Here is a 23,962-nt window from a genome sequence, read left to right as displayed (position 1 = left end):
AAGGAGAACTACAAACCACTGCTCATGAGAGAGAACACAAATATATGGAAAACCATTCTGTGCTCATGGATAGGAAGAATCAATATCATGAAAAATGACCCATACTGCCCAAAGTAATTTATAGATTCAGTGCTATCCCCATCAAGCTACCATTGACTTTCTTCACAGAATTAGAAAAAACAGCTTTAAATTTTATATGGAACCAAAAAAAGAGCTTATATAGCCTAGACAATCCTAAGCAAAAAGAACAAAGCTGTAGGCATCATGCTACCTAACTTCAAACTATTCTATATGGCTACAGTAACTAAAACAGCATGATACTGGTACCAAAACAGATATCTAGACCAATGGAACAGAACAGAGACCTCAGAAATAATGCCACACATCTACAACCATCTGATCTTTGACAAACCTGACAAAAACAAGCAATGGGGAAATAATTCCCTATTTAATAAATGATGTTGGGAAAACTGGCTAGCCATATGCAGAAAACTGAAACTGGACCATTCCTTACACCTTATGTAAAAAATAACTCAAGATGGATTAAAGACTTAAATGTAAAACCTAAAACCAAAAAACCCTAGAAGAAAACCTAGGCAGTACCATTCAGGACATAGCCATGGGCAAAGAATTCATGACTAAAACACCAAAAGCAATGGCAACAAAAGCCAAAATTGACAAATGAGATCTAATTAAACTAAAGAGCTTCTGCACAGCAAAAGAAACTTATCATCATAGTGAACAGGCAACCTACAGAATAGGAGAAAAATTTTGCAATCTATCCATCTGGCAAAGGGCTAATATTCAGAAATTACAAAGAACTTTAACAATTTTACAAGAAAAAAAAAACACCATCAAAAAGTGGGCAAAGGATATGAACAGACACTTCTCAAAAGAAGACATTTATGGAGCCAATAAACATGAAGAAAAAGCTCATCATCACAGATCATTAGAGAAATGGAAATCAAAACCACAATGAGATACCATCTCACTCCAGTTAGAATACTGATTATTAAAAAGTCAGGAAACAACAAATGCCGGAGAGGATCTGGAGAAATAGGACTGCTTTTATACTATGGAAGGAGTGTAAATTAGTTCAACCATTGTGGAAGACAGTGTGGCAATTCCTCAGGGATCTAGAACTAGAGATACCATTTGACTCAACAATCCCATTACTGGGTAGATACCCAAAGGATTATAAATCATTCTACCATAAAGACATGCACATGTAGCTTATTGCAGCACTATTCACAATAGCAAAGACTTGGAACCGACCCAAATACCCATCAGTGATAGACTGGATAAAGAAAATGTAGCACATATACAACATGGAATACTATGCAGCCATAAAAAAACAGGTCCTTTGCAGGGACATGGCTGCAGCTAGAAACCATCATTCTCAGCAAACTAAATATGGAGCAGAAAACCAAACACTGCATGTTCTCACTCATAAGTGGGAATTGAACGTCACATGTGGATACAGGGAGGGAAATTTCACATACCAGGGCCTGTCAGGGTTGGAGGGCTAGGAGAGGGATAGCATTAGGAGAAATACCTAATGTAGCTGATGGGTTTAGATGCAGCAAACCACCATGGCACCTGTATACCTATGTAACAAACCTGCACATCTGCACATGCACCCCAGAACTTAAAGCATAAGATAAATAAATAGCAACATCAATAATAAATAAATAAATAAAAAGCAACATCAGAAAATAAAAGTCTGTATGTATCACTTTCAGGAAAAGTTAAAAATGTAGAGACAAAAAACATTAGTGGTAGCAGGGGCTGTGATTGAGAAGAAGGGATCAACTGCAATGGGGCATAAGGGAAATTTGGGGGGGGTGGAAATGTTCTTTGTTATTAATAGTGGCTGTTACACAACTGCATATTTTGTCAAAATGTATATAACAATACACATAAAAATAAATTTTACTGTATATAGGTTTACTTAAGCTGACTTTTAAAAACACCTGTGTTTTTTATCCTCCATTATTGTTTTTCTGAGGAGCACAAGAGTTGACTCTTTTAATTTTCACAGTATTAAAAGTAGAAGAAAGTTTGTTTCTAGACCTGAAGATGAAAATGCCTGCATTCTTTTTTGCCATAATCCTCTGGCCCAGATACAAAGTCATTGGGTCCATTCAACAGGAATGAGAACCAGAAAGAAATGTCAATGCCATGCTTCTGGGTCATCAAGAAGAATAAATAGGGAATGGCAGAAGGAGACGCAGAAAAATTGAATCAGCAGGAAATTAACTAGCTGTCAACCTACAGAAGGGGAAGAGGTAGTAGTGAGGCCCAGTTCAGGAGGAATAATGATTCTCAGTTTACCTCTGGACTCACCATGGAAAGCATTTTTAGCCCTCTGCATCCTAGAATCCCAAGCAATTGGATCCTTTGAGAAATTATGACAGAACATTTATATTTAGATGAAAACAAAAGAATTCCAAATCTGTTAAATCACTTTACAGAAAGGAGCTGGGTTTTGTACCCTCACACTTTTCATAGTGCTCAGCAACTACTGGGAACAAAACAAATATTTGAAGAATTAATGAATGAATATACTAAAACTTGCTGAAAGGCAGAACAATTTTCTATTAAATTAAAAACTCTAAAGGAGAACATAATATGGCTATTGTTTTGTCCATTGTTACTTCAATAGTACTAGAGAAAACCATATTTCATTCTTTATTGTGTGTTTGTTCTGAACAAGTCCTCATCAAAAGAGTTTGCGCCAGTGTTTTCAGGGTTTTAAAAGATAGAATAGATCTAAACAGAGTCAATGTAGACCTCAGCAATTGAATATACAATTTCAGCAAAGTATGTCCTTTGCAGTTTGAGCCCACTAAAGCTGCTACATGGATCATATAATTGATTTGTGGCACATTCTGCCTGCATCTACCCAATGGTTTATTAAAATAGAATAGACAAATGCCAATAAAATGAAAAGCTCCACTGAGAATTGACCAAACCACATTGCTTTCTTCACACCTAGGATATTCCAACCAATAGTAATTTTACAGCAGCTCTCTGTAGTACCAGATACAGAGCTCTGTAATCAGGAGTCCACAATGTAAGTAAGCCTTTCCCTAAGCAAAAGAAAGAAATGGGTTTATGAGATCACCATTAAATATAATAGAACACTAGAGAGATGAGTAGAACGGAGGAAAGATGAAATGATGAACACAACACATAAGAACCAATTAAAAATGTACCATCTCTGCAGGAAAGCACCCATGTGTTGATAAAGCTCTTTATGATTATTAAGTACTGTAGCATAAGATGATTAGAACTGAGAGCATAAAAAATCAGATACAATTATCAAAGAAATATACCTAAAAATAGATTAAATGGTATAATCAGCATCCCAATTTATCATTATTATCTCAGTTTGGAGTATCAGTTATCTTTAATAAGATGCAGTGCATGGTTAGGAAATAATCTTTATCTTCACTTTTTTAAATACTATAACAAATATATTTCATATGTGTATGATTTCTACTTTGCTACAAAAATTGAGCATAGAGAATCAACTGTTTTAAGAAAGAATTTTTAAAAATTAAATCAGCATAGGTGTTGTCCTGTGCAATTCAGTTGCTCAGGAACTGGGATACAGTGGTGAGGGGTGAAGTGTGACAAAAGAGAAGGTGGTTAATAGCATGATTGTTTGGACGGCAGGGGTGGGAAAGCAAAATTTAGAGACTCAGAAACTAAAGAAAATGATTTTCATAGAGAAAAAAATTCTACCACCTTTAGAGACCATCTGAACACTGTGAATATAAAAATTTCAAAACTTTGAATCAGCTTTTTTGTTGGCCTGTGTGCATTCATTCTTTGAGCAAACATTTATTCAATGCCAGTCATATATAGTGGAGTAACAGATACCAGAAATACAAAGATGTGTAAGACACAGCCCCCATAGCTTGCTATTTTTAAGGACTCAGAAGGCTTTTAAACATCAAACATCTCTTACCAAATTCCATTTTGGTTAGTTGTATGCAGAGGAATTAACATTTTGTTGGATTTTCATCAACCCCCAAAGGGATTTTTTTTAAATAGGAGAAAATTAGGGGTAAGTATACCCCTGGTAGAAGTGGGAACATTTCATTTTGAATTTGCCCTACAGAAAATACTTCGTGTATTTAAAAAAAAAAAAAAAGAAAAGAAAAAAAAACAAACCTGTTTTCAACTTTCATGTCCCAGCTCTTCCTTCCTTTCTTATATTATGGATATTTACTCAGTGGCTAATAGTATTGTTCCACTGTTGCCACAATATTGAAGTTATATCTTTTTCAGAGTGCCTGGATTAGTCTTCTATCTGTAAATACGCAAACAGTCATTTCCATTGACATCAGAGTAAGTCCTAGTCACTCCTTCATTTATTGACACTTTTCCCTGTGTGTGTAAACAAGCATGTGATCAATGCTATAAACAATGCCTTGTGAATATGGTAAGAATAGAGAGAGATATACAGAGAATCAGTATGAACCACATTCACTCTCTACGCCACATGTAATTTGAATTTATTCCACATTTGATTAAGTAATTTCCCCCAATTTTAATTTTCCTCCAAACCTTTGATGGTTACTACCTAAATGTTTAGTCATGGGTGAACAAACAAAGCATGTGTAACTATACATTCTAGTTCTATCTAGAGTAATATTTGTATAAAAGAGAGGTTGTAAAGGTTTCTGGGAAATACATTTTATATAAGATTTCATTCCATTTTTAAAAATTACTTCTCCACTCTCCAAACCCAAACTCAGGTTATCCAGTGATACTGGAAATTACTGATCATTTTTCAGAGCTCATGTTAGCTCCTCCCTAGCCACCATCTCTACCTTTTATGGAAAACATTCTTCAGGTTAACAGAGACTCTGCTTTGAGCTGTGTCAAGCCTTACCCCAGAGCAGTGGTTCCAGGCATTTTTTTTTTTCATGGACCAGTAAAATCCCTCTAAATGTTTTGTGAACTAATATAATATTGTTATCTTTTAATTATTTAATTAAAAATTTAAAAGGCAAAAACACAGCTACAAGAATTTAAACAAAAGAATAACTCAAAAAATAAAGTTACAACTTCATAACAGATTTGTAAATGTTATATATATAAAATACACTTCGCTTTATGAAAAAGCTCATAATTCTTATTTTTTCTTCATCTTGCCTTTTGGGAACAACTACCTTTGTGCTTTGCATAGATAGAGGCTATAAAGGAACAAGTTAACCAAATATTCCATTTCTGCTGTTTATGTACCATGGCATGGACTTAGGTTTACACTGGTAGCAGAGTAGAGAAAGGCAAGAAAGTGAGAAAATGTATCGATCAGCTCCATACCATCTCAGCCTTCATAGCTATTTATTATTGCCAGTGTGGTCAATACCTCACACACGCAATGAGCAGGGGAAATGCCAAGGCAAGGAGATTATTACTCAAAGTTTTTCCCAGTCAATTTTGTGTGCAATAAGTAAACAATAAAGTTTACCTGAATTCAGGAACAATTTAAGAGTCACCATCAGACACTGGAATAGATGAAAAAGATGAAAATTGTTTTTAAAAGATGCAGTGTAAGTCTCAAAATACAAGTGATGGCTTAGACATCTCCATCTGCTGTCAAGGCTCATGCATACCCAAAGCAAATTAAAGTGACCTGCAGGAAGGTAATATAATATAAGAAAGTGGGAAAATTAAATTATCTACAGTCTTTTGCACCTAGGGTTTTTTTTTTTTTTTTAAATGTGAGTTACGTCCTAGGCAATTGAGAAATAAGAGATCAATATCAGGAGACTCATACTGGTTTCAAACACGCTTATGTTTTGAAGTAATTGGGGTAAGTTTTCTTACAAGCAAAGATAAAGCCTTACTAAATGTGAAGGTCTTAGGAATAATAACTAGAAATCTACAAAGGTGCCTTCCTTTTGTGTAAATAGTGACTCTTCCAATGGCCTAAAGAACTGCTGGGTTTTCTACCACATTAGGCTTTTCAGCAAAAGTGGAAGTGCAGTTGGTGAAACCACAAAGATATTTCCCTTATTTTAACATGACAGACTGATGAATAAAGGCAGTATCTGAGATCATGTTTTCAATTTAGCTCAAAATGCTCTATTTTAGAGGCAACTGTCCTCCAAGACCCATATCTCAAAGGAGAAACACAAGCTCCAGGATCTAGGCTGCAAAGAGTGTACCACTGTAGCTAGATACAGAAGCTGGGGAAATGTTAACTGTGCTAGCCACTTTACTGTGATGTCTATTGGTTTTATTAGTGCATGATTCAAACTTCCATAAGCTTTGAGTCATCTGCCCCCAACTCTGTTTTTCCCACAAGCCCTTATATTTTTAGCATACCGTTTTGTAGAACTATGGTTATAGCTAAAATGCCTGTATTTTATTTTTACACAGCAGCCAAAGCACCTGTGTGACCCACAGAAGGGTAGCGTCCTGGAGGAGGGGGGTCTTAGAAGGTTATTAGAAGGAATTGTAATTGGGCATGCAGCAGCATCTAGAGGAAATGGCTCCTGATGTGATTCTGTTCCTTGGCATTGAAATGTCCCTGGTTTGGAGAGAGGCAATGCATCAAGCTATCGTAACTTAATGGGAAAGAAGAGGAAAAACAGTCAAGAATATTTAGTTCCTTTATTTCTAATTCTGTGTTCCTTCTGTAATCTTCTAACCCAGGGTTGATATATAGGATTCTTCTCAAGTGCCAACTCCAATTGACTGGTAGGGGCTGCCTGAAGCACGGAAGGGAGAAGGATCCTGAGGCCCTGCTGGGCTGTGTGGAAAGAATGCCACGATTGATTAGCGATGTCTGTTAGGAGTTGCTACACCTGTGTTGCCCTATAATCTGTGATACAGTTGGGGAAATTTGCCCAGCAAGATGAATGATCTGGGAAGACAACCAGATTTGGTTCTGGAAGCGATACATTTACCTTTGAAAATGAAAAAGGGATTCTTAGATAACCAGTATATTTCTGTCAGTTTCACCTTAGGCTGCTCATTTGGGTGAGCTGAGAAAATGGAATATTTAAACCAGCAATGCTAAAGACATTAGAAGTCCTAACACCAACTGTGCTACTTAACTGGAAAAGCACCACTTATAGGATTCTACCATTCATTTTATTTTGATTTGTCATGCATTTAGAAACTATAGAGTCTGTACCATCTCTCTCCCCTTGCCCTACTTAATACTTGCCATATTTCTTCAACTGTAAGATGCCACCACATCAGTATACACTAAGAGAGAGTCAAGATGTAGTTTTCACACATGTGAATTTGGTTATTTCTGGTGCTCTTGGAGTGGGCAGCTGTAACCTCTTGATACTTAAACTAACAAATTATTTAAGAACAATTTGAGGAAAGAATATGAGGCCTGGTTGCTGTCTGAAAACCTTTCTTTCCCAATGAAGAGAAAAAAGTATAATCTATACTTGCAGAACAGTATCAGCAGCTCAGAAGAAAACCCGAGAAAAAATAATTCAGTGGAACACCCTTGTAAGAAATGCCACATTGCCAGTGTTTTAGACAGCACAGAGGATAGACTGCATAGGGAAGTGCATAGATATCAGACATCAGCATGTCTGAGTTAAAGAGTGGTTCAGAGAAGTCCATCTCTAAATGTGAGCCTTTAGAAAGGCTTAACCAATGTATTTCTCTTTTATTTCCTTTTTATGTTTGCAAAAGATACATGTAGATAAATGCGAAAGAACTTTTATGTTAAGTGTAAAGTTTTGTGTCGTGTTGCCACCATTTTTTCTTTCTTGGTGCATAAAATATTGGTGTGCCTTAGAGTCAATGAAATGTAGTATAATTTGCATTCATGATATAAATGAGGAAACATAGCAGTAAAAACTTGATTATTCATTGTCCAAGCTTCCTGATCACATTAGTTGCACATCTAGGATTAGAATTTATAAAACTTTAATTCTTGCCTATCCACTTGAATATCACCTGTTGCCATGTTTCAGAAAGGTTTAAGTAACCAAATTGTGGGCTGGAGAGCTGAATAGGTCAGCCTAAAATAAAGCCATTCTATAGGCCAAGCCAATTACTGTTGTCTATGGGTAAATGTCTCCTAATCTAAAGATGCACTGTAGCTTCGGCATAGGTATGAAAGGAAGAATGGACAGTTTTTGAATTATTTTGCTAATAATCAACTGTCATTTTATGAAAATACCCAGCCTACTTGTCTACCTACCTCTTTCTTTTCATCTTTAATTTCATTTTCACACTAAAAGTACTTTTTCGTGTGAAGTTTTACAATTAGTAATCATGATACAAAGAAACTGTTAGGCTGAACCACATACAAATTGACATTATTTTACCATTTTTGACTTACAGAATCCACAAGTTTATGTGGTTCAACTTAATACACGACAGCAGACAGTCATTAAAGCAGTTCACAGTCTGAGGCCAGGGGACAGCCTTTCATCATGATTGAGAGTCTTCTAAATATGACAGTTCCTCCATTTGAGCTTCTGCTCAGCTCTACTGGGAGTCTCTGAATAACACTTTTTGTGTAGGTTTCCTGTCAAGACCTTCATTTGACCAACTGTGTACAATATTTTTTTAACTCAACGAACATTTATTGCACACTTTCATATGGTCCAGGCACTGTTCTCAGCCTTGGATACAAAGATCAGTGAGTCAGTCTTTATTCTTAGGAGCTTGCAGTCTAGAAGGGGAGGAGACAGACATGGGCATGATTACAGTGCAAAATAGTAACATAATAGATAGAAATAACATGCTGTAAAGGCACTGACCCTGCCTGGCTGAGCAAGAATGCCTCAGAGCAGGTGATGTTTGTACTGACTCTTGAAGGATGAGCAATTTACTTATCAGCAAAGCAGAGGGATGATGCAACATCACCCAGCAGAATGGTTTACTCCAAGCCACAGAAGTACAGAAAAAACTTGAGTTTGAGTATAGATAGGACAAAGGTGAGAGAAGTGGCAAGGACAAGGGAGGTGAGATTTGAATGTAGGTAAGATCTTGGTTATGAAGAGCGCTTCATGTGGGGCTTAGGCATTTGCATTTTATTCTGTGGGTGGAGAGAAATCACAAAATACATTGACATGGGTTTAAATTGCTTAGAAATAAAACCACATCGTCAGTTTTATTTATATACCCAGTGCAGTTATTGCCCAAGTTTATAGAAACATTGCATTTGCTACTCTAGAGCAAGCAAGAGTTCGTTCTGACCAGTCCTGGCACATATGTGAGCCAGAGCAACCTGGATTTGCAAGGAGTTGTTTCAGCCCTGACATCTCTCTTAAACACAGTCATTGAGCTGTGGTTCCTCACTGTGGCTGAAAGCATAGCCAGAGGCTGCATTATTGTGAGATTGTGGCTTTGACAATTATGTGCTCCTCCACTGCAGGGCTCTTACTTTACATGGGTGAAGGAGCTTGCCAATACATGCTCCATGTTTTCATATTTTCTTCATTGGGTAATTGCAAAATGGGCGATTCTACCTAAATGCAGTGAGATTGATTTCATTCAAACTGCCGACTGGCTAATCAGTGGCCCAGTTTTCCAGCCATGTGATCTGGCATCTGGCATTTACCATCATCATATTAAATTACATAGCACCAATAAATTACCAGCTCATGACTGGGCAAAACTCTTTTCCTTAAACTCCTTCCTGGTTAATACTTCTACAATGTTTAATAGTGCCACAGTTTATCTATACAGGGGTGTCAACAGAAATGTACCAAAATTTTACCACAAATGGAGATTTATGTATGTGTAAATTATACGTAGATAGGCACATACATATATATGTATATATGTGAATATGTATGAATGTGTTGGTCTATTGATGTGAATTTTCCAGATGCCTAAAGCTAAGTGTCTAATCAAATTTTTTTGTTGTTGTTTTACTTAAATCGAGTCTTTATGGAAATATTTCTGAAAGTGCTGGAAGTGTAAGTTATGGAGTCAGCTCGCTCTGTTCAAATCCCTGTTTCTTTATCTACTAACTTTCCATCTTTGGGCAAGTAGTAATCTCTCTGAGCCTCAACTTTCTTATGTATAAAATAAGAACAATAGTTACCACCTCATAGGGTTGCTATGTGAATTAAATGGGTGTGCATATACAGCATTTGATAGGCAGTGGACATTCAGGAAATGCTAGCAATGAATACTTCATGCAATTAGAATTGCTTCTTGAAAACTGAGGCCATCATGGTGACATTAATGATTGCAGGAGAACTGACAACTGATGCCCACAGCACCTATTAAGAGCCAAAATGTTATGTGCCTCTCCATTAAATTGCCCCAGACTGCCAGGATTCTTCCCAGTCTTGTCTTGTTTTTGAGTTTTTATATAGCATCCTGATATGGTTTGGCTCTGTGTCCCCACCCAAGTCTCATCTTGAATTATAATCCCCATAATCTTCATGTGTTGAAGGAGGAATCTGGTGGGAGGTGATTGGATCATGTCAGCAGTTTCCCCCATTTGTTCTTATGATAGTGAGTGAGCTCTCATGAGATCTGATGGTTTTATGTGTTTGATAGTTCCTCTTTCACACGCTCTCTCTCTTGCCTGCTGCCATGTAAGACGTGCCTGCTTCTCCTTCTGCCATGATTATAAGTTTCTTGAGGCCCTCTCTGCCATGCAGAACTGTAAGTCAATTAAACCTGTTTTATTTATAAATTACCCAGTCTCAGGGAAGTTTTTAATAGTAGTGTGAGAATGAACTAATACATATCCCTTGCTATTAGACTATTGGTTATCACATTCTGAAATCACTAATATCTAGGAACCTAACCATTTTCTTCCTTCTTTACTGTTTTACTGACAAATTAAATAATCCAAGTTGATAAAATTCTATCTAAAGCAGGTTAAAAGCTCTGATTGAACACCCAAGTCTGTGCTTCAGTGGCTATGTACTGGCTATTTTAGAACTCAAAGATCTTGTCTGCTGATTTCAAGATTATCAGCTATGTCTGTGACAGATGATACTGCTGTAAGAGACCTCCAGAAAAGTGAGAGAATACTCTTAATATTTCATGTTTGTGTCTGAGTGACACAGGTCTACAGAGGCCCATATCTTTAGAGGTTCAACAGGGAAATAATAGTATCATCTCTTTTAAAAAACCAGATATAACATACAAATAAAAAATATCTATGGCAAAGTTTTTTTTTTTCTTCAAGTAAACTATAGGCCCTGTAAGCCAGGCATGGTGGCTTATGCCTGTAATCCCAACACTTGAGGAAGCCAAAACAGGAGAATAACTTGAGGCCAGGAGTTCAAGACCAGCCTGGGCAACATAGCAAGACCCCATCTCTAAAAAATTTTTTTTTAATTAGCAAGGCACAATAACATGCACTTACAGTCCTAGCTTCTCAGGAAACTGAGGCAGGAGAATCTCTTGACCCAGGAGTTCAAGGGTACAGTGAGCTATGATCATGCCACCATACTTCAGCCTGGGCAACAGAGCAAGACCCTATTTCTAGAAGAAAAAAAATTGTAAGGGAATATACTGACTCAGCTTATCTAGAACAAAGATCTGATCACCATAATTTAAGTAGTAGTTACTACATTTCTTGATTTTTTTTCCTGATTTTTAAACGAGTAAATCCTCATGGGCCTTTCCCTATTACTGTCCATGAAAACACTATATAGGAGAGACTAGAGCTGCCGCATTGCCATCCATGTGAATGGAGCCCCCTGAAGTTGGACAATGAAGCATTCCCAAGCGAGTTGCCATTATAATCATTTTCCATACTTTGGTTTTTTAGAAGGTTTTTGGTGCTTTAGTGGCCAGATTATCTCAGTGTCCAACATAACTATATTTACATCCCACTCATTCTCCTTACTGCAAATACTTATTAGCCATCATCCATCCAAATTTTGAGAATATTTTCTCCAGAAAACAATCTCTGTGCTTTTTTTCATAATTTCAAATATGAAAATAAAAAGCTGTTCTAAAAGACTGCCATGGGGTCAGTCTTACTCTCAGGACTGAGAGTTCCTTAAGGACAAGGTTGTGAAATTTTAAAATTCTCCTCCTCCAGTGCTCAGCATGGGGCCTGGGTCAGAACAGTGCTCAGGAAATATGTGAGGAAGAAAGAACCATGGGATGGGAAAAGGGGTGGAGGGAAACTGAAGAAGGATGCCTTGGTCAGTTTGGACTGCTATATCAAAATACCATAGAACGGGTGTCTTATAAACAGAAATTTATTTCTCACAGTTCTGGGATCTGGGAAGTGCAAGAACAAAGCACTGCCAGATCAAGTGTCTGGTAAGAGCCTGCTTTCTCATAGATGGCACCTTCTGCCTGTGTCCTCACATGGTGGAAAAGACCAACAAGCTTCCTTGGGCCTGTTTTTGTTTTTTTGTGGGTTTGTTTTTGTTTTTGTTTTTGTTTTTGTTTTTTGAAACAGCCACACTCTGTCACCCAGGATGGAGTGCAGTGACGTGATCTCGGCTCACTGCAACCTCTGCCTCCCAGGTTCAAGTGATTCTTCTGCCTCAGCCTCCCGAGTAGCTGGGACTACAGATGTGCACCACCATGCCCAGCTAATTTTCTGTATTTTTAGTAGAGATAGGATTTCACCATATTGGTCAGGCTGGTCTCAAACTCCTGACCTCATGATCCACCCACCTCAGCCTCCCAAAGTGCTGGGATTACAGGCCTGTTCCACCATGCCTGGCCTACCTTGGGCCTGCTTTATAAGGGCACCAATTCCACTCATGAGGACTTTGCCTATGACCTAATCACCTCTCAAAATGCCCCACCTTCTAATACCGTCACCTCAGGGGTTAGTATTTCAACATAGGAATTTGAGTGGGGATAAACATTCAGACCATAGCCCCTACTAATTTGGAAGTTCAACCCACTTCTGATTATGTTATCTAATAACTGAAAATTTAAACATTTAACAATACAAATGTAAACACTTGAGCCAGGGTTGGGGGAAGTTTAGTGAGTCTTGGTTTGTTTTTTGTTTCTTTTTTTTTTTTTTTTTTTCTGGTTCTCCTTGTGAGAAATCTTCATTTCTCCAGGTAGACTAGCCTTTTCCAGGTGGATGTTGCCATGACAGCACAACAGAGCACAGAATGTCAATTGCAATCCTCTTTTTATTTTTTCAGGTTACAAATGCTGCTGCCAACTGTCCTGGCCAAATGACTCTGCATCGCAAACCTTTCCTTGTATGTGGAGGGGATGGATTTACTCAGTCCAACTTCGATGGCTGTATCACTTCTGCTTTATGTGTTCTGGAAGCTTTAAAGGATTATGTGTAGTACCTATATCCTTATTCTCTACATGTACATTAGGTTTTTATTTTCACAATTTTCTGTTATTGATCATTTTGTTTTCTATTTTGTTAAGAAAATTTACTGAAAAATTGTTCTTCACTTATCATTTTTCATGTGGAGTATAAAATCAATTTTGTAATTTTAATAGTTACAATCCATGCTAGAATGGAAATTCCTCACACCTTGCACCTTTCCCTACTTTTCTGAATTGCTATGACTACTCCTTGTTGGAGGAAAAGTGGTACTTAAAAATAACAAATGATTCTCTAAAAAACATTAAATCGCAATAGCAGTTCTTGTGCCAAAAACTTGATTGTCCTTATGAAAATTTCATTTCTGAATAAAGAATAATCACATTATCAAGGCCCCATCTTAAGTCTTCAAATGTGTCCTTGAATCAATATTTTTGCAAATTACAGAACAAGATTTTTCCAAACTGTGGATAACAGAGTGTAATTCTTACTTCTCATTTATCTCCCAAGTTATTAAGTGATCCTGAATTGTAGGTCATATATGGCATCATCTTAGCATGGAGGGCAACTGGACTGAAAAAGAGACCTTCCTTCAGATTTTCAGAAAATAATAAGATTCCACTTGATTTTCCCAGCCACACAGTACTTTTTAACTTTAAAGCAAATTCTGTCCTAATATGAAAGATAAAAATTAAATAGAAACTGAGAGAAAATATATTGATCCTTACCTTTTGCTATCTTTTATGGCTGGTGCTGTTACCTTTACGGGCTCTCCAGTATGTGCTGTGGCATTTAGACTGTGTCAAGTTTAATGAATTTAACACAACAAAAAATTTACTGAACCAGAAAATAGATGCACTTAAAATAGTTCAATATTTACCAAATTGGTGGTGGTTCAACATATTACCCATATCACTCAGTGACCTGACCCCACAACTTGCTAGCTGGAGAGAAATCAATCTCCAGCCTTCCAAACCAGCTACCTGTTGCTAATTTGAAAAGCAAAATGGTGAGTCCTTTTTCAGCATTTTGAAAGGAGTGAAATTACTGCAACCTCTCAAACTAACAAAAGTTCAACCAAAGACTTCTTATTTTCATAGTGTTTAAAGTTTCACAGTTACATGTCCACTGTTACACATACACATACACAGGAACAGACAGAATTTGCTTATATGGCTGCAAAGTGGGTTTTGTGACCCAATAGCATATTATTATGTTTCCTTTTAGCAATATATTGGTGAAAATCATAAATGCCTACATGTGGTTAATGTCACTTACTTTGAAAGCAGGGAGAGGAAGAAGAAAATTTGTAGTGTCAATAAAATAATGAAAAATGTGATTTTTGTTGTTGTTGTTATTTTGGTCCATATTTGTTTGACTAACATTTGTCTTTGTTTATACATTTTTAAAATTTTTTAAATTTAAGAGTACTTACACAGATTTGTTATATAGGTAAACTTGTGTTGTCACAGGCATTTGTTGAACAGATTATTTTGTCACCCAGGAGTTAAGCCTAGTACCCATTAGTTATTTTCCTGGTCCTCTCCTTCCTCTCACCCTCTACTCTCAAGTAGGCCCCACTGTCTGTTGTTTCCCTCTAGGTGTTCACATGTTCTTATCATTTAGCTCCTCCTTGTAAGTGAGAATATGTTGTATTTGGTTTTCTATTCCTGTGATAGTTTGCTAAAGATAATGGCCTCCAGCTCCATCCATGTTCCTGCCAAGGACATGACCTCATTTTTTATGGCTGCATAATATTCCATGGTATACATGTACCATATTTTCTTTGTCTATATTCTACCATATTTACCCTTAAAATATGGTAGAAAAGTTATTCAAATTTATTATTTTGTTTTTTAACAAATATAATTGTGGAGCCATTTGACTGAAAGTATAAAAACAATGCTATATTTATTTCATGAATGTATGTCCTCCAAAGGAAGGGGAAAAAAAGATTTGTAAAGCTGGGATGGTTGGCTGGAGAGAGTACTCCTCTAAGCCATTATTAATGACTTTTAATATCTATTCATTCTAATTCTGTATCTGTTTTTATAAAACTATGGCAATATGAAGAAAAAACCCTACTTAATATGTAGATCATTGTTACTTTGCTATTTTAATTATTTTGAAAACTTACTTTACATTTAGATTTTCTTTCACCTCTTCCCCATTAGAAATGAAATGGCAGAAATATCTCCTCCTGGACAGAGGGTCATAAAATTCAGCTGGCCAGGATGCTCTGAGAGACCACAGGGCTAAGGTATCAAACTCCCCTGGGAGATCGGAATCAGCACCAAGTAGAACAGTGACCAAGGTGTATGTAAGTTAGCCCCACTGGGCTACACATCATCACAGTATTTCCAAACAAGAACTTTTATTAATCAAGCCAGCCAAGGAAAGCTGTTCTGTTTTGAAAGGAGAGTATTCAGGTAAGAAATGGCTTGAGCAGTGGGGTGATTTAATACTTGTTAGCTGATAAATATAGCCTTTTCCAGAATAAAACTTTATGATCCAGTGTTGAAAAGCTTAATTACTAAACTGTCTATGCATGTCTTGCTCAGGCAGCAAGGGTGACAAATTATAGCAGTGAAATAGTATTTTTCACCTTTGGCATTTCTGAAGGAGAAAAGTATGTCTAAAAACATCGAGAAAGCAGTAATAATCCCAGACCAGATATTACTGAGGGGTACAGTGAAGAGGAAGACACTTCACTGAGTCACCAAGCCTTCTGTGCAAAATGTCATGGTCCTCACCCTCCGCCTACCCACTACCTTGTTAAGTAAAGAGAACAAGGTCAATTTTACATTTATCTGGCATTTTATATTCATCCAAGTGAGTGTGTGTGTGTGTGTGTGTGTGTGTGTGTGCATGTGTGTGTGTATTTTCACTTTTCATCTTCCTAACACCTTTGTGTAATAAGCAGAGCAGAGAATTCTTATTTAAATTTAACAAATGAGGAAACCAAGGCACAGAACTTGGCCAACCAAGGTCATGTAATGATATTCCAGGACAAGAGCCCAAGCCCCTCATGACCCACTTCTATTTACAGGCACCATGCTGCTACCAGATGAACATGATAATTAAAACTTAACTGAAATATTAGTTGGGGGTACAGTCCGCACCATGTGGTCTTCTTATTGATGTTTCATTTTAGAGAGTTAACACTAATCCTGATGTGATATATACAGGAGTCCAATATGAGACAGAGTCTCCGTAAGTACTGGCTAAGTGATTTATGCTCCTGTTACTTTCATTTGCTGGCTTATTTCCTTCTTTGGGGGGTACTTGCTGTGAGAAATAGCTTCGTGCTAATGACACTGAATTTCAACCCAGCAGTAGTTGGTTACAGTACAGACTCACTCTGCGTTCATCCTTTCCATCTGTTTCCTCTGTTTCTTTGTTCCTCCTCTTATTTTACTCTCTCCTTCTCTTCCAGTCTCTGCCATTTCTTCCTCCCCTTCTATTTCTTTATCCTTCCTCTTTGCCTAATGCTACATTCTCAGAAAAACCTGGAATACGAAAGCAATCACCTTATGATTCATAGTATTTGTACTTCCAGGTTTTAATATATCAGGGTTTTGTTGTGGCTATTCATAAAATTTAAAGCTATCCCAGAGGAATGATCCTGTTTGTTATTCAAGTTGATTGAACAACTCTTATGTTGATGTTCAAAAGTGATGCAAGAATTTGAAACTGGCCATAGCTTTCAGGAATCTCAGTGCTGATAAACTAAAACATGACTTGTATGGTTTTTTTACTTCAATTCTTTACTCTTCCTTTCACATGTGTGTAAAGCCCGCTACTGGACTCTTTGGTGGATGCAATGGAGTATAATCATCAATCCCTACCCAGAGATCCTACTTAGGAGAAGACAAGACCCCTGAGGTGGGAGGCAGAGTAGAGGTACATGTTGACAAGGTCATAGACAGTGAATAAGATGCTCTAATTCGTGAAGCTAGGGAATCCTAAGAGAAATGTTTCCTTTGGAGAGAAAGGATACCTGAACAAATACAGAAAGGCCTCAGTTAAATACATCCAGCAATATCCCTCCCCTCCACACCATACCTGGGCTGACCAGGCTGACTTTAGAATCTGAACTGCATATGAGTGTGTCAGCACAAGTAAGTTCTTGCTGTGCAGAAAGCTCAACAGAACAGAGAAAGAAGTCTCTGCCAGGAGAAAAAAAAGCCTCAGCAAACTTCAGACGATCTAGGGCAGGACTGAGCTGCAGTATTCCAATCTGGAATATATTTGTGTTGTAGGCAGTATCATCTGACCAGGTAAACCAAGGAAGGTTGAATGGTAGAATGACTCACATTTCCTTCTCAAAAGATAGTAATTACTATCCACTCAACAGTTCACAGCAGAATCCCACAAAAAAAGCCTGCTAAGGAGGAAGAATCTCTAAGGGGTTGTTAATGTAAAAGGCAAGTTGAATTATGAAACCTTGGAATGTCTAAGCTTAGAGAGTTTTGGAAAACATTTAGACCTGTTGGTCTTAACCATCTTGGATTTTGAACCTGTTTAAGAAGCTGTGGAAAGCTATGGACCTCCTAATAAGAACAATGAAGGCAACTATGCATATGAGCACACAGAATTTGTATACCATTTAATGCCTGCTGACCAGCTGCTTGGTTTTGTAAATAAAGTTTTATTGGATCACAGCCTCACCCATTCATTTGTGTGTTACCTGTGACTGTTTTGCACTACAACAGTAGAGATAAGCAAGTGTTTTTGACAGAGACCATACGGCCTGCAAAATATAAAATAGTTCCTATGTGGTCCTTTAAGAAAATGTTTACTGCCCCGTTTTAGGTTCAGCCCTTCCCCCACACACACATTTGTCTGTAGACACTCAGGGATCTAAGGAGAACCTCTAAATCTTAAACCTATCACTTTATGTAAATACGGCCTTATCTTTGATCCACACATCTGGTCCATTGTTCCTTGATCCTGTGACACATTGTAAATCCCTTAAGGCAAGCCTATAACTTTGCAGTTAAGAACACATCATCTGCAGTTAGATCTGTGCTTTAATCATCTAAAATTTGCTCCTCATTGTGTAACCTTGAGGCAGTTAAACAATCTCGCTCAGGTTCCTTTATCATCAGCAAAATGAGTTAATGATAGCTACCTCGTAAGATTATTGTGAGGCATACCTTTACATAAAGCCTTAAGAGACTGCTGGACACATAGTAAATAATAAATAATAACAATGATGATATTGATGATAAACTGGGAAGGAGGAGAAAGGAGAGGGGAGGAAGAGTCTAACCTGGTGCCTCTGAAGCCTCTGTGAAGGCCAGTTTCCTCTGTATTCACATAGGACACAGGAGAATTGATGATAAGGAGAGTTGATGATAGCAAGACATGGTGAAACCCAGAAGCTTAAAAGCTCTAGATTGCTTCAAAACCTTCATGAGACAGAATAGCAGTGTCTCCTGGTGACTAGGTCTGGTCCACTTTCTCTTTTCCTATTATGGTGAGTAAGTAGACAACTTACTTGGGGTAAAGGTGTTTTACTCTAATGTAGTCCTTGGAAAGACACTGGGAAAGGTCATTACTAGGAGAGTAGGGATGGTGTAAAATAGAAGCATTCTCTGCAAGAGCGTTGTCTTTTTTTCTTAGCACTGTATGTGCTAAATACAAAGAATTACACACTTCAATTGGATTCTGCTGAAGATTAGTGAATCTCCAAAACACCGAAAACTAGGAGTGAATTATTTCACACTCCTAAGTGTTTGGCTAAGTATGCAGATTCTCATTTCCTGGCCTTCATTTTAAAGAGCTCAATTCCTGGTGGGGTCGGTGACATCCTGAATCTGCCACTTACTTTATGTATGATCTTGGGCCAATTTCTTTGTCTCTTAGCCTCAGGGCCCTTGGCTATGAAATGTGGATACAATTTTACCTATTGTAGCATTATCCTGAAGGTTGTAGTGTGTACATGGAAAGTGTAAGCATTGTGTCTTGCACAGAGAAAACACTCCATAAATGCTGGCCATTATTATTAAGATTATAACAGTAAAATATGACTTAGGAAAATAATCCCCTTGGATAGCCATCACTGCATCCATGCATAGCTTTAGATCTAGCAAGGAAGCCACTTCAGTATTTGTAGAACTCATTGGTGACTGTACTTAAGTACCACTGTAAGGTTGGCCTCTTCAAAAATTCTTATTGACTCTTTAATGAATAAATGCTGTCTGTGGTTTGTTGCTGTGCTCTTTCATAGACCTTGCATGACATTCTGTTCTCCCCTAGCTGATCTAGTATCCACATTCTTGTAATACTTATCCCATGTGTAATTACTTGTTCAATATCTACTTGCTGCCAAAACTACTATAGCCACAAAAGCAGGGCCTGGCACATAGGAGTTAGTAAATATCTGTTGATCCAATGAATGAATGAATGAATTTAACTAATTAACAATTTTTATTCTAATATTAGCAAGTACCAAAGGAAAACCTGGCTGACAGAATTATCCCATAGAACAAAAATGTAGCAACCTCATCCTTAATAGAGGCAATAATTACAACAGTATCTATATTGACCTTATGTGGTTTCTATTCAAAGTCATTAGGTGATTTCAGAAAGTACTTACTTTATACTACATCCCATTATATTTTGGAAGAGGTAGGGGTAAGGTGAAAGAGTTGCTCTACCATTAGAAATACAGTACTTAAAATGGGCCATCTCTGTGTAGTGTGTTGTTGTATGTACATCTGTGTGCTAGGGTAGAAAAGGGGAGAGGAATGGTGCTGTCTTTGAGTAAACAATCGGTATAGCTCCTATAACAGTGTATTCTCCTACTGTGATTTTATCAGCTACCAACAACATGCAAGCAGGGTTTATTGACTGACGTTCTTATTTTCTGATACTTTTTAAATGGAATTGTTCTAAAGGTGGCAAGAGTTACGCTTAGAGTTAGTTGCACCCACTTCTGCAAGACAGTTGCCAACCTCAAACTTGCACCACATATTTTAACCATTCCAATAAGCCATGTTTATTCTTTTCCAAAGGATAAATAATAAAACTATTTTCTGTGAACCTAAAGATTGTCAGAAAACTGAATGTTAGTGATACAGAGACCATTGTGGAGAAAAAAATTCAGAAACAGGATACTACTACCTTAAAGGAATAAGGACGTCTATTTTTAAACTATAACAAACATTACGATTACAAATAAATCATTAGAACCATCTATATTAAATTAGGAAGAAGTCAAAGATTCTTACATGAATGTTCTAAAATTTCTAGGGTATGCGTTAAGGCATGGAAAATATTTAAGAGATGTGAATATTGGGAAGCAGAAGACAAAGTTGTTAATATTATACTCCTAGAAAACTCAAGTGCACCAACTTTTAGATTGATGAGAAATAAGTAGAGTGGCTAAATTATAAACATTCAAAGGTCAATAACTCTTCTGTATGCCAAAATAATCAAAGTAAATATATCTTATATATAATGTTGTTAACAAAAAAACAGAATACAAAGGACTATCTTTATGATCCAGAATTTATAGAAGGAAATATTTCTAAAATTTTACAGAATGGTATTTTGACACATTTGAATAAGGAAGGAGATACCTTGTCCCTTGAGGGAAATAGCAAATATTATGAATTTTTCCATTATCACCTGATTAATTTATAGGTTACACAAAATCACAGCGTGATTTTGTTAACCTGAAAAAATAACTTTTAAGTCCATCTGGAAATAAATTAACAGGTAAAAATAACTAACAAGTTTATGAACAGGAAGGTAGTAAGTACCTTCCTGCAAAGTAGCACTTTTATCTGCTATTATGACATATGATAAAATTAGATAAATAAAGCAGTTTGCTGTTGATTCAAGAATTGATACAAATAAATGGACATAGTAACTATAATGTTAACATACAACATTAAGGGACATAGTAACCTTTAATGTGATAATCGAAGCAATAGAAAACTAATGAGAAACCAATAATTATTTAACAAATAATTTGAGGAAAACTGGCAAAGTATTTAGTTAAAAAAAAATCAAATGTGATTCTATCATACATTGCCATAATTTCCAGATGAATTAAAGGGATAAACACAAATAAATATATAATGCATTCCTCCCCCCAAAACTATATAGAGGAATATATAGGTAAAGATTTAACTTATTTCTAGGTTGGAAAAGAAGTTCTAGAAATTAACAAAAGAAATCATGGAGAAACAAATTGGTTTACTTTATTGTATTTTAAAACTCTTAGAAAACAAAATTAAAAGATTACAGACCATTTATGAAAAATAAATGTACAACAAATAATTTATAATAAAAGTATGTCCTTAATGTAGAGAAAACTGAACAAAGTTAAAATTTTGGCTCAATTTTTTAAGAATTAAAAATGATACAGATAGAACTAAAGCCCATCTATTTTATTTTTTTTTTTTTATTATTCATATGTTTTTGTTTTGTTCTGTTATCTTTAGAGACAGTGTCTTGCTCTGTCACCTAAGCTGATGTGTAGTGCCCAGCATGGCTCACTGCAGCCTCAACTTCCTAGGCTCAAGGGATTCTCTTGCCTCAGCCTCCCAAATAACTAGGACTACAGGCACACACCCCTGCATCTGGCTAATTTTCTCTTTTTTTGTACTGATGAGATCTTACTATGTTGCCCAGGTAAGTCTCAAACTCCTGCTGTCAGATATCTTCTTGCCTCAGCCTCCCAAAGTACTGGGATTATAGATGTGAACCATTGTGCTCAGCTTACATGTCTTTTTAATTTTAGTAACACCACCATATTTTCATATTTTGACACCATATGTATTTACCCATAAATTATGGTAATGTTCTGTGCATTTTTAATTTTACAGCATATTGTATGTATTTGGAACTTTATACCCCCAGTGTTGTATTTTGAATTTTTTTCATGTCAATATACATAGATATATTTCATTGACTTTTACTAATGTACACGCTTCCATTTTATGAATATATCACAATTTATTTGTCAATTTCCCCACTGATAGACATTAGGGTGCTCTAAATTTTTATTATAACATTGTTGCACCAAATATCTTCGCACATTTCTCTTTTTACCCTTGTACAAGAGTATGAGGCAAAACATTAAAATTATTAAAACTGAAACCTGTGTTCAAAAGAATATGTTTTCCTTACATACTCTATATGTTTTAAATAATAATTTGAAAACTAATAAAAGATAACAATTATGTGTAGTACTTTAACACCGATTGATAGAATGTTTTCGTTTTTTGTTTTTTGAGATGAGATCTTGCTCTATCGCCCAGGCTGCAATGCAGTAGTGTGACTAGAATTTTTTATAACAAAAGTAAGTGGGGCCAGGTTAGGATAAAGATGTAAAATTGGGGGTCCTGCTTGTTGGCAGTGCCTCTAAAAGGTAGCAAGACCACCTATAGAGCCAGAACCCTCCCCATTCCAAGTCTATATATGTTCCCTGAAAGCAAAGAATCACTATTAGTATAGACAAGGTGTCAGAGGCAATGTGGTGGGTGGCACTGATGTTGAAGGATATTCCTTTGATTTTCAGGTACTAAGTGCTGGTGTGATTCTAGAATACGGGAAGAGCCCCTGGATGACTGTGATTGGATTTCCCATCTGGCTTCCTGGAAATTAGAGCAGGCTGTCAGGTTTTATTTGCTTTTTATTGTTGTTGTTGTTTGTTTGTTTTTAAAAACGAACCACAGGATACCACTTCACAGCCATTAGGATAGCTATTATTTAAAAACAAAACAAAAAGCAAAACAGCATAAATGTTGGCAAGGATATGGAGATACTGGATTCCCTTGTGCAGTGCTTGCGGGAATGTAAAATGGTGTAGCTATTATGGAAAATGATATGGCAATTTCTTTAAAAATGATACATAGAATTGCCATGTGATCTGCAATGCCACTTCTGGATGTCCATCTAAAAGAAGTGAAAGTAGGGACTTGAACTAACATTTGTACACAAATGTTCATAGCAGCTTTATTCACAACAGTTCAAGGGTGGAAGCAACCCAAATGTCCATAGATAGATGAATAGATAAATAAAATGTCCTATAAACACAATGGACTACTATTTAGCCTTAAAAAGGAAGGAAATTCTGAAATGCTGCAAAATGAATAAAACTTAAAGTCACTATGCAAAGTGAAATAAGCTTATCACGAAAAAATATTATATGATTCTACTTATATGAGGAATCTAGAGCAGTCAGCTTCATAGGGATGAAAACTAGAATGGTGGTTGCCAAGGGCTGGGAGAAGGGGGCAATGGAGAGTGAGTGTTTAGTGGGTCAGAGTTTTCGTTTGGGAAGATAAAAAGTTCTGGTGATGGTGATGAGTGTACAACAGTGTGAATGTACTTAATGCCACAGAACTGCACACTTAAATGTGGTTTAAATAACTTTTATGTTATGCATACTTCCCACAATAAAAAAGAATTTGATATTTCTTATACTTACAAAAAAGAGAAGGGCATTTGCAAATCAACAGATCACTCTAGCAGAAAAATAGACTCAATCTATTTCTTCTTCTTTTAACATCCTGTTTAATGGAAATGCCAAAACAAATGGGAAAAAGTACACACACACAAATATGTATGAGCATGTTTTGCCTCATAAGTAATCAAAATGTGTACATATGTATGTTTATGTAAGTGCTTATAATATATTTTAAATCGTGTTTTGCCTTATAAGTAAACAAAAAGTATACAAGTTAAAAACCATAAGGAAAT

The 23,962-nt window shown here is 36.5% G+C and overlaps 1 protein-coding gene and 1 long non-coding RNA gene across 5 annotated transcripts in view; one reads left to right on the top strand and one right to left on the bottom strand.

Annotated features, from left to right (window-relative positions):
• RNLS (renalase, FAD dependent amine oxidase) overlaps positions 1-14,579 on the top strand; it is a 312,278-nt gene extending 297,699 nt beyond the window's left edge. For 2 of the 3 annotated variants that reach the window (XM_003922435.4, XM_074382538.1), the window contains exon 7: positions 13,101-14,579. In XM_003922435.4, coding sequence (XP_003922484.1) covers positions 13,101-13,253 — 153 coding nt within the window. In that variant the 3' untranslated portion in view covers positions 13,254-14,579. The remainder of the gene's footprint in view (positions 1-13,100) is intronic. The other variant, XR_012512879.1, reaches the window with a different exon arrangement.
• The window catches only part of LOC141580620 (uncharacterized), a 312,310-nt gene that overhangs the window by 133,846 nt on the left and 154,502 nt on the right, over positions 1-23,962 (bottom strand). For both annotated transcript variants that reach the window (XR_012512881.1, XR_012512880.1), the window contains exons 3-4: positions 5,489-5,653; positions 4,183-4,321 (exon numbers count right to left, since the gene is read on the bottom strand). This is a non-coding gene — a long non-coding RNA (uncharacterized LOC141580620). The remainder of the gene's footprint in view (positions 1-4,182; positions 4,322-5,488; positions 5,654-23,962) is intronic.

Source organism: Saimiri boliviensis, chromosome 12 (assembly GCF_048565385.1).
Source record: "Saimiri boliviensis isolate mSaiBol1 chromosome 12, mSaiBol1.pri, whole genome shotgun sequence".
Lineage (NCBI taxonomy): Eukaryota > Metazoa > Chordata > Mammalia > Primates > Cebidae > Saimiri > Saimiri boliviensis.
This window is presented reverse-complemented; position numbering and strand designations above follow the sequence as displayed.